Source organism: Sceloporus occidentalis, unplaced genomic scaffold (assembly GCF_023333645.1).
Source record: "Sceloporus occidentalis isolate IW3139 unplaced genomic scaffold, rSceOcc1.0.p SCAF_2, whole genome shotgun sequence".
NCBI lineage: Eukaryota > Metazoa > Chordata > Lepidosauria > Squamata > Phrynosomatidae > Sceloporus > Sceloporus occidentalis.
In genome coordinates, this window is record NW_028316982.1 from 110,826,166 (window position 1) to 110,836,825 (window position 10,660).

Consider the following 10,660-nt stretch of genomic DNA (forward strand, 5'->3'; position numbering starts at 1 on the left):
AAAAGGAACTGCAGACTCTGGCCTCGTTGCTTCGTGTCAAAGGAAGGAAGCCTGGCAGATATTCCAGCCTTGGCATCATCAGCCAAAGGGCTCTCCAACAAGTTCCTTGGAAGAAGCCCACCCTATTCTTCAACCTTCTCCTAGTTTGGGAGCCTCTCCTCCCAAACACACAAACACACAACCTTGATGCTTAGCAATCCTCCAAATCCTCCTCCAAATCTTCTTCGCCCTAAGGAGATGCCAAGGCACCTTCCTTCTGCCTCCTCTCCATCTTTTCATGCCTCCCCAGAGACACCAGCTAACTTGGAAGTGGGCATTTAGATGTGTGTGTGTTTGTGTGTGTGTGTGTTGGTCCTAATCTTAAAACCACACCTGCCTTTAGCTGGAGAGGGTGGTCATCATCTTGTAAGTTTCCCTTGGAAAGGAGGACTGGGGGAGAATAAAAGAAGCAAACAGGTCTAAGGCAAAAAAGGACTGGGCTTTGAGAGGGAGAAGGCACTGCAATGGCAAATCTTGAGGCTCAGAGAGAGGAAGAGAGAGAGAGAGGAGGAGGAAAACCCACCATTGAATGGTGAATCATTGCAGCCTCCTCTCGCCCTTAACTTTGCAGTGGTTTGATGGAGGGTCTCTCTCTGCTTCTCTCTCTCTCCATTTTCCTTCTCCGGAGTTCATCCCCTGCTTTCATCTCCATCTTCCTCTCTTCTTTTAGGATTGCGATGCCAACTTCCCCAAGACGCAACCCTCCTTTTTCTCTCTATCCCTTCTTTTTTATTAATTGATTCTTTGGGATGCCTTGCCTCACCAGACCCAGGAGAAAGAGCCAACACACACACACACACACCCCAGAGAGATACACAGACATCTCTCTCTCTCTCTCTTTTCTTACCAATGTGGATGATGGAGTCCGCTCCCACCGAAACGCACTGAAATATCCACGGGAAAAACCAAAGCCTCAACACTTCCATTGCCGACCACTCGCGCAGCACATCAGCCCGGATTGTGGCTGGGGAGGGAAAGGGGGAAAGGAAAAGCCACCGAGGAGGGAAAGAGAAGCAGACCCAGATTTCTTTCTTCTCTTCTTCTTGTTGTCCAAAAATCGAGAGAAAAGAAAATTAAATCCCGAAGTAATTTCGAAGCCTGATGTCGGAAAGTCGGAAAGCGCAGGAGAGGGGTCGACCAAGCCAGAAAGGGATTGCTTCCCCCACAGATCAGAAAGAGACACCTATATCAATCTATATATCTATCTATAGATAGATGGATAGATATAAAACGGTTTCTTACAAACAAAAAACCAGGCAGAGGTTTCCAAAAATAGGTAGATTCCCCGCTTTGCTTGGAGGCGACAGCGATCAAGAAGGCAGGCAAGCAAAAAATAGGCTCCAGACTTCAGCGGCAGCTCTTGGCCACTCCGGCTTTCTCCCTGTGTGTGACTGTGTGTGTGTGTGTGTGTGTTTGTGTGTCTCAGTGTGTGGATGTGTGTGGGTCCGGAGGCGCGCTCTCGGGGACGCGCATCTCTGCTTTAGGCTGCCTCTGTGCGTGTGTGTTTGGGGATGCGCGTTCCCTGTGTGTCACTCTCTCCGTTGTGAGTGTGTGTGTCTCTTTCTGTGTGTCCCTGGGCCCCAGCAAACTGCGGAGGCACCCCCCTTTGCTTCACTGCGATCCTCCTCCTCTTCTTCTCTCCCCCCCCCCCCCCAAATATATCCTAGGAACACGTGATTGCAGAGCCTTGCTCCTCCATATCGTCTGGGCGCAAAGGCAACAGACAGAGATGGAGAGATGATGGAGCAACACGAGGGGAGTCTCAGGGGTTGCATCCGCACTGGGGGAGCCATCTGTGTGTTGAGACCCCTTTGAACGGGGCATGGTTCCATGCTATGGAATGCTGGGAAGTGTCGCTTGTTGCGAATTACACAGCAGGGAGCCTATGCCCGTTCAAAGGGGTCTCAGCACACAGGGGACTCCCCCAGTGCGGATGCAACCTCTGATGATGATGGTGGTGGTGGGGTTTTGCAATCTGGAGAGTTGGAAATCCCAGCTGGGCCATGGAAACCGCCCCCCGGTGACCTTGGGCAAAGGCACACTCTCTCAGCCTCAGGGGAAGGCAATGGCAACCCCCCCCCCCCCTTTGAACGAATTTTGCCTATAAAACCCCATGACAGGCTTGCCTTAGGGCAGTGATGTCCAAACTCTGGCCTTCCAGGTGTTTGGGGACTTCAGCTCCCAGCATCCCAGACCATTGGCCAAGGTGGCTGAGGCTTCTGGGAGCTGAAGTCCAAAACACCTGGAGGGGCAGAGTTTGGACATCACTGCCTTAGGGTCACCATAAGTCTTGAAGGCACACAGCATGGAGAAAGAGAGTGCAATCTCCATGTCCTTTTCTGTGTAGCTGAGAAAGTGAGGAAGGGAGGGGTGTGACAGAAGAGTCCTGGGGATGATGGGCCCTGCTCCACTCGAAGCTGATCCGATCCTGTCGAGATCTTCTCTGTCTCTTTCAAGGCAGCCCTTCCTGGGGGAAGAAAGGGACTAAGGCGCTCTCCAAAGGCTGAAAAGCGAAAAGGCAAGGACTCCCAGTCCAAGCCAGACTCCATCAGAGAGGCATCAAGAGGCTTCGCTTAAGAGCAGCGTGGGATTTCTTTCAGCATCTCAGAAGGGTTTGATCACATTTTGGTGCCTTGTTTGGCTTGGACAAATAGAGCAGCGGGCTCTATTTCAATGCATTCCTAGGATGGACACCCCATATCCCAGACATTTCAAGTCTTGCACCCTTTCAAGGCCAGCAGCTGATCACTTGGAGACAGTCAACAGCAGCTTGTAAATAATAAAGGCAACATTTAAAGGGAAAGTGGGGAAAGTCTGCACCTTTTTCACCTCCTGATCTTAGATCTTCACATACAAATGGTATAAGTCACTGCCCTGCTGAGGCTGAGAAGATCTCTTTGGGAGGGGGTGATACTATTTTAAAGTCTTCAATGAAACCCCATGCCTAAGATCGGACGTGGCTTGACTCAGAAGACTGATTCATCCCCTTCAAACAAACACATCAGTGATTGCAGGCCCCCAAACGTGAGGCGCCTTTAAATACAGCACCAGGATCCAGAGGAAAACAAATCCATTCAGGAGCTCGGCCGAGAGAGACGTAACGGAAACCACTGCCAGGAGAAATGAGTGGCAAAGCAGGGTGTTAACCACATTATTATGTGGCTGAGAGGCCAAATCCCAGCTTGGAGCAAGAGGAAGAGCTGCAGTGTCAGGCCAGGCCAGCCACCCCTTCTGCCAGGGCAAAGGTGGGCAAGGAAACTTCAGAAAGCCTTTCGATGGAAATCGGGGCAGGCTTGGCCCCCAACCAGAAATGTGGCACAGAGGGGCATTGTGAAAACAGCAGAAGCTTGAATATTCGCATTTTCAGGCGTTTAAAAGCTATGTCATCAAGGTAGAATTCAAAATATAACCGTGTTAGTCTGTAGAATCGGCATGTAGACAGATTACCTAGACTGTTTAGTCCACATTCCCACTACAAATAAATCGTTTGGTGAACCAAATCGACGAATCGGTTTGGCAGCAGTGTGTGGTTTGCACTACATTTGCCCCGGTTGCATTTCCTTGCTGCAAAGTAAAATCAAATAACCCACTTGTGGTTCATGTACATGAATGAACTGATTCAAAATGGACCCACCCCAGCCGGCAAAAGAGCAAATCTAAATGGATTCTGATCCGCATCGGGTTCACACTTGCGCAGAATTGATTTATCCAAAAAGACGTGCAAAAAAATCAGCGTCAAAAGAAATGGGTTAAATGGGTCAGGTGCATGGCCTCCCTCACACTAAATAATTTTAGCAGTTCAATTTAAGTGGGAACCAGGGTCATTTAAACCAGTTCAAACCAATTTGTGATCCGGTTTAAAAAGTAGCAGGAATGAGGCTGAAGGAAGAAGTTGGCAACATGAGCTTTCATAGGCTTAAGTCTCCTTCCTCAGATGCATTTGAAGGAAGTAGACCATATGCACTTAAGTCTACAAAAGTTCATGCTGCCAACTTCTTTAATTGGTCAGACTTCAAAAATAGCATTTGAAAAGAAGTGCCAAGTGCTTGGTCATTCCAGTATCTTTGCATTTGTTGACATTGCACTCTCAGGTGCACTGTTAAGAATATGATGGAGAAAAATGCATGGCATATAGGAGTGAGATTCCTGTGGTCCTCCAAATGGTTTTGGACTGCAACTTCCAGTAGCTCTTGCCAGCACAGGCAATAAAAAATGCTGAGGAAAATATCAGGAAGGCCATACACTTTCCACCTCTGCGTGGTACATTTACTTAGAGAGCATGGACATACTGCAGCTACCAGAGATATCTCACGATTTGCTATCACACTATAGAACTATGCCTCAGACACAAGTTTACTTACCAGACAAGGGAACAGAAAGCCATTTCCATTTTTTTCTGACTTCTTTTGTAATTAAAAGTGTTTTGAGGTCTGTTCTTTTTAGTGAGGGAAAACAAAGGCCTGTTACAGACTGCCAAAATAAAGCTGCTTCGGGTCTCTTTGGAGGTATGCTGTTTAAATGATGCATGCACCCTAAGAATCTGGAAGCTGCATCAAAGTTGCACTCTGGTGCTTAGGACTGGAGTGTGGCTTTGGCACGACTTCCGGACTCTTAGGACCCATGCATCATTTAAACAGCATACCTCCAAAAAGACCCGAAGCAGCTTTATTTTGGCAGTCTGGAACAGGCCCATGTTACATTTTTCTTCACTCCCACTGAAGGCAATGCAGAGTTAAATTCTTCAGCCACTGCTGCCTCCTCCTGTGTTTGGAAAAAGAGGCCTGGAATCCTTGAAGACAAGAAGCCTTCCTTCCTGATTCTCTCCTCCACAAAGGCTATGGTCCACAGCATCCTCTGACCCACAGAGAAAGTGGCCACATAGTTTGTTCATTATTTATTTATTTAGAACTAGCTGTACTTGGCCACATGTTGCTGTGGCTCAGTCTAGTAAAATGGAAAATAAATTTCACAATGCTTGTGGGTATACAATATTTGTTGTTGTTCCCTTGTCTGTGTAGATATAGAGGTTGTCTGGTTTGCCGACCCTAGAACACGCAACATATAGCTGTCCATGTGAGAAGCAATCCGTGTCTAGATCTAAACCGCACAATTCTAAAGATTGGCCCTGAGCTTTGTTGATGGTGACTGCAAATGCCAATTGAATTGGGAACTGCAATCTCTAAAACTGAAATGGTATATCTGTTGGAATCATAGGGATGCGAGGAATGAGGACATCTTCACTTTTGAAAGGTCCTGTCAAGATTGTTGCTTCAATGACGTGACTCATTAATTTTTTTAATTAATGCAAAGCTTTTGGCTGGTTGATATTCTGCAACATGATAATTGGAACGCCAATTTTCAATTCTATGAAATTTGGAAATTGTAAATGGATTGTAAATCAAAAACATTGAAATTGAATTGTAAAATATTTAGCAGAGCGTGTGTTACTGTTACATCCAACAGATGGTGCTGTTTTTCAAAAAAACATATTTTACCTCTCACATGTGTGACATCTATATAATAGCAGGTATATAAAAACATAGTAGGCATATAAAAACATGTGTGTATTCGAATGGAACGTTGTGTCAAAATTTCAAAGCAATCGGTGAAGAACTTTCAGAAATTTAAGATTTTGAACAAACGGATATTTTCATTTTTATTTATATAGATATTTATACCCCATGCTTCAGCCACAAACATTCTCAGAGTGGGCACGAATGAGGGAAATGTAGTCCTCTTTATATAATTGCTCTGTAACTTTCCGTCGCTCTTCATTACTGGCTACAGAATTTAAGGCTAATGGTAGGGGTAAGCCAGCAGCCCCTAGAGGACCTTGTCCCTATCCCTGCATGAGAATAAAATACTCCTGAATATTTAGCAAGCTGGCAGGAACTTGTACTTAAAAGCAACAAGAGAATGTTCACCAAAAATATTTCTGATATCTAGACTGTGGTCATTTCTGTGCTGTGAATCAGATCTTCATTGCTGCTGTTATTGTTGTGGTGTGCCTTCCAGTTGTGTTCAACTTATGGTGACCCAAAGATGAGCCTACTACAGGGTTTTCTCAGCAAGATTTTGCAAAGGGAGTTTGCCATTGCCATCCTTTGAGGCCAAGAGAGGGTGACCTGTCCAAGGTCACCCAATGGGTTTCATGGCTGAGCTGGGAATTGAACTGTGGTCTCCAGAGTCGCCGTTCAACACTCAAACCACTATGCCCCCCTGCTCTCTAAAACGGATCTTACAGATTAATAGTGGAAGATGTATGGCCACTGCCTCCTTTGCAAATTTATACAATGCCCCCTTTCCTCTTTTGAAAGCTAAGGTGGACTACATCTGGCCTCCCCTGTTCATTTTTTGTGACATCTTGATCTGCACAACTATTTCAATATTGTTTTTGTTACAATAAGGAAAAACATGCTTCAGAAAGTATGGCTTATTTTAAAATAAGATGTGTGCCTCATGTCTACGCTTAAGTGAAAATGTGTGTGAGAGGCAGAGTGGGAAGGAGGAAAGGAGAAGCAGAGAGTGACTGGAAATAGCCTTCTGGTCATTTCTGCCACTGAAAGTTGGAAGGGATTCAGGAAGGAAGTCATCCTCAGACCTGCCAAAGTTGTCCACTGAATGGTACCTACAGATCAAATACAGTATTTTGTACAGAATCCCTGATGTACACTACTAAGCAGCTACTGCCTTCTTCCACAAACCCAGATTCCTTGCAATGAATGGTTTTCTAGGTGGTTTTTAATGTCCTGCATCCTGTGGTTAGCCTCAAATAGAAGAGACTTACTGAATTTACAAGATTAAAATAATTTACAAGATTAAAATCAACATTCAATAATTGATTAAGTGGGTCTACTGTAGATAAAACCACCACTCAAATACAGGCCTGAATGTGTATGTGGAGCTCCATAAAGAAAGGGAAAATTGGGGTGGTCTTTATGGAAGGACCTAGGGAAGAGCTAAAGTGACTATAATAGTAGCATCCAATGTATATAAATACAGTTTACAGCCACAGAGATATTTTTTTAAAATGTGTGCGCTTACATGTGAGCATGTGTCAGGTTTTTTAAAATGGTATATTAAAATAGTGAATCACTTTCTCACCATCTTTACTTACTGGCTTGAGTTTACACATGCAATTTCCTACGAATCAATGCCAAGCCATTAAATACCATACTCAGTATTTCATGTAATAAAAGCACTTAATCCAGGTAATTGGGCTCCCAGACAAAGATCAATGCAAAGTTTCCTTATTTTTGACAACTTTAGCAACTAAAAATTAATTCTAATTTACATTTTCATGTGCCCACTGACTGATGTTGTGGACAAGGGCAGATAACCCAAACATCTGCGTGGAAAATTTCCAGAATAAAGGCCTATATTTAGGATGAATTAGGATAGAAGCATTCTCTTTTAATTTGTACTCCAGTTTGTGGATGAAAACAAGTAGGTATGATGAGATACAGGCACCCTGGCATAAGGAGCACAGATGGTACCAGAGTGCCAACCCAAAGCAACATTTCCCAGTCTTTCTGCTTTTAGGAACCACTTTCCATATTAAGCTAGCTGCAAAGGAACCATGGAACTACTGTGCCTAGCACATTATTCTGTGGTTTGTTCTGGTGGTTCATCGAAACGTGCTGTCTATGAACCATTGGTTGCCAATCCACATCATGTTTCCAACCAGAACCAGTTGTAGACAGTGGGCACAAACCTGGTGCCAGTTCCTGGAGCATTGGTAAAAAATAATAAAAATAAAATTAAAAAAACCCTGCTGGTTTGCCAAATTAAATAGTTTAATAAGTGCTTTTCTAGAGCACATCATGAGTTTAACTCACTGGATCTAAGAGTGTGTATTAAAACATAGTTGACATTCTCCTATGAATATGTACTGAAAAGGATGCTTGGTAGTGAATGAGGAGATTTTCAGCCAGGAAACTTTGTCCATTGTTGTTTATTTTCTCACTGAGGAGATCTTGGCAAGGTCAGCCATCCTACCATCAGGCCAAATGAAGCAGCTGCCTAAAATGGCAGATGATGGGAGTGGCATTATGGTAGCAATGGCAAACTTCCTTCTTGCTGTTGGAAGACCGAGCGATATACGTCACATAACCTGCCCCAAATCCCATACACTAGCATCTTTTCTTCTCTTACTGAGGGGCAACAGAGCATTTTGATGTACAGGCTTTCCCTGTGTGATTTTCTGTATATAGGCTGTGTGGGGGGAAATGACTGGTCTGGAAGTGTACTGGTCTGGGACTCTTTCGCGTTACACAGTGATAGTGCTATGGTTCCATTTTAATCCATTTTCCCATTAATCCATTGATATTATTATTGTTGAGATGATGTGCTGTATTGGATATTAATATTGTATTTTGCATGTTTTTATCGGGTTGTAACCCCACCTCGATCCGTAGGGAGAGGCGGGTAAATATAATAATAATAATAATTATTATTATTGTTATTATCATTATTATTTTCCATCCACTAAGGTTGTGGGATTTGCAGTAGGAAGGGGTATATTTAGAATGTTAAGCCAGAGAGCCCCATCAGTGCCCCATCACAGAAGTTGCCATGGCAGTGGAATCATAATGCCATAACTGTGTAGTGTGTAAAGTTCCTGAAGTGACAGAATACTGGCAAGGAGACTGTGTTACAGATGTGCATCTCTCTCTCCAGTTTTAGTGCCTCACCAGTCCCATTGATGCAGGAGACAAGGTAAGGCAGCTGAGTCAGATTTCATCCATGGAGTGAAATCAAGTTCTTCTGAACCAATCAAACTAAACAGGAGCTGCATTATTGTATTTCTTACAGCTGTGTAGTGGTCAGATCAGCCTTTCTCAACCTTTTTTACTCCAGAGCAGGGGTTCCCAACCTTTTTGACTTGTGGAGTCTTTATTTCTATGGCGGAGCCCCTAAGAGACCTACCCTATGTCTTACAAGTTCATGGTGTTTAGGAGTGTATATAAGAATATATTCTTTAATTTCATTCAATTTTTATTTATTTCATTTTCCTGGAGAAGCTGCAGAGCACCTTGGAAGTGCATGCGGAGCCTTAAGAGCTCCTTGGAGCACAGGTTGGGAACCCCTGCTCTAGAGTAATCCTTGGAATAATTTGCAGGTCTCAGGGAACCCTTGCTTAAAGTTATAATATCTGCAGCTCAAGAAGAAAAAGACACCCCCCACTAGTGACCTCTAGGCTAGACTGTTGGACAGAGACTTGAAAGATTTAGGTCAAAGCTCATGTATGGCAAGGAAACTCTTTCAGCTTGACCTAACTCTCAGGATTGTTTGGAATAAAGCAGAGAAGGCATCTATGCATCTCTCTTTGAGTTCATTTGAACAAAATAGGGAACAAAAAAAAGTGGATATATTTTTTAAATTCCATTGAATGATGAATGGTAGCATTTATTAAACTGTATCTGAGCACACGTAGTTACTTCATATATGTCAAAACACTAATGATCTTGAGGTTATGTTTGGTATTGTGCATATTGATTTAAATTGACAAAAGGTGTTATTTTATTTATGCCTGCCCTTCCTCTTAAGAACACAGGGTGGCTAGCTATCTTACATATATACATATAGAGGGAGGGAGAGAGAGAGAGAGTTAAAATTTTACATTGGAAATATCTAAGACTGCAAGTCTAAAAATCACAAAAAATGCACATATTTAAAGTTACCAATTTCTAAACTCATCAATGGCAACTCTTTGTTAAAGTCCCATAAAAACAATACACATAGTAACAGTCCAAGGCAAATTTATCACTTCCATTATTCCCTGAAAGTTTGTACAAATAGATCCATCTTTAACAGGCACCTGGAAGACGAAAGCGTACAGAACAACAGGACCTCTTGTAAGAAGGAAATTCCACTATTGGAATGCCAACACTAAGAAAGCTCTATTTTATGTGGGAGCCCTGCAGGTCACGCTATGTCAAAAGAGTATAAAGTTCTGGTGACACAATGGGGCTAATAATAAAATTCTCCCTCATCCCAGACAGCATTGGACAGTCACTATAGTCCTCCATTTGTTATTAGTAAATAAGGAACTCTCACACTGTCTTGTGGCAATATGAAATTTCTGCACACTGACAGACCAGCTTTTTCCATAGACAAGAGCTGCTTGACTTGTCATGATATCCCATCATTGGTGTGCAAGAGAGAACTCATTCTAATGTGTTATTACGTGAAAGAAGCATTTGAATCACTGTCTCGGTGGAACACCAGCACCTCTTTCCAGAGACATGGTAAAGCAGCAGCAGCATTAACACATAATCCCATTTTGCAGATTCATCCTCTGAGCCCTCAGCACCATTTTATTGGCGTTCCACTTCTTGCAAAGCTGTTGCAGAAATTTGAGAGCTTACCTCTCATGACATCCTCCTCGTCCAGATTTCCATTTTCAGAATAAACGTGAAATGAGAAGTTCCACCTGTATCGAATGGGCTTTGCTACCAGACAAGGCAGGCAGGCTGTAAAATTCACAGTCATTACAATCTCTGAATGTGTTGAAATAGTGGGCTGAAGGGTTTCACCTGTGAAGACAGGAAAGTCAATCAGAGGTGTCATTTACCACCTGAGCCAGTTGAGACTTTATTCTTTACTTTTTCTCCTGATT

The 10,660-nt window shown here is 43.5% G+C and overlaps 1 protein-coding gene across 5 annotated transcripts in view; it reads right to left on the minus strand.

The window, feature by feature from the left end:
• GRID1 (glutamate ionotropic receptor delta type subunit 1) overlaps positions 1 to 1,628 on the minus strand; it is an 859,069-nt gene extending 857,441 nt beyond the window's left edge. For 4 of the 5 annotated variants that reach the window (XM_089510585.1, XM_089510586.1, XM_089510584.1 and 1 more), the window contains exon 1: positions 887 to 1,627. In XM_089510585.1, coding sequence (XP_089366711.1) covers positions 887 to 965 — 79 coding nt within the window. In that variant the 5' untranslated portion in view covers positions 966 to 1,627. Of the gene's footprint in view, positions 1 to 886 lie in introns of all 5 variants that reach the window. The other variant, XM_089510587.1, reaches the window with a different exon arrangement.
• Between the last annotated feature and the right edge of the window lie 9,032 nt (positions 1,629 to 10,660).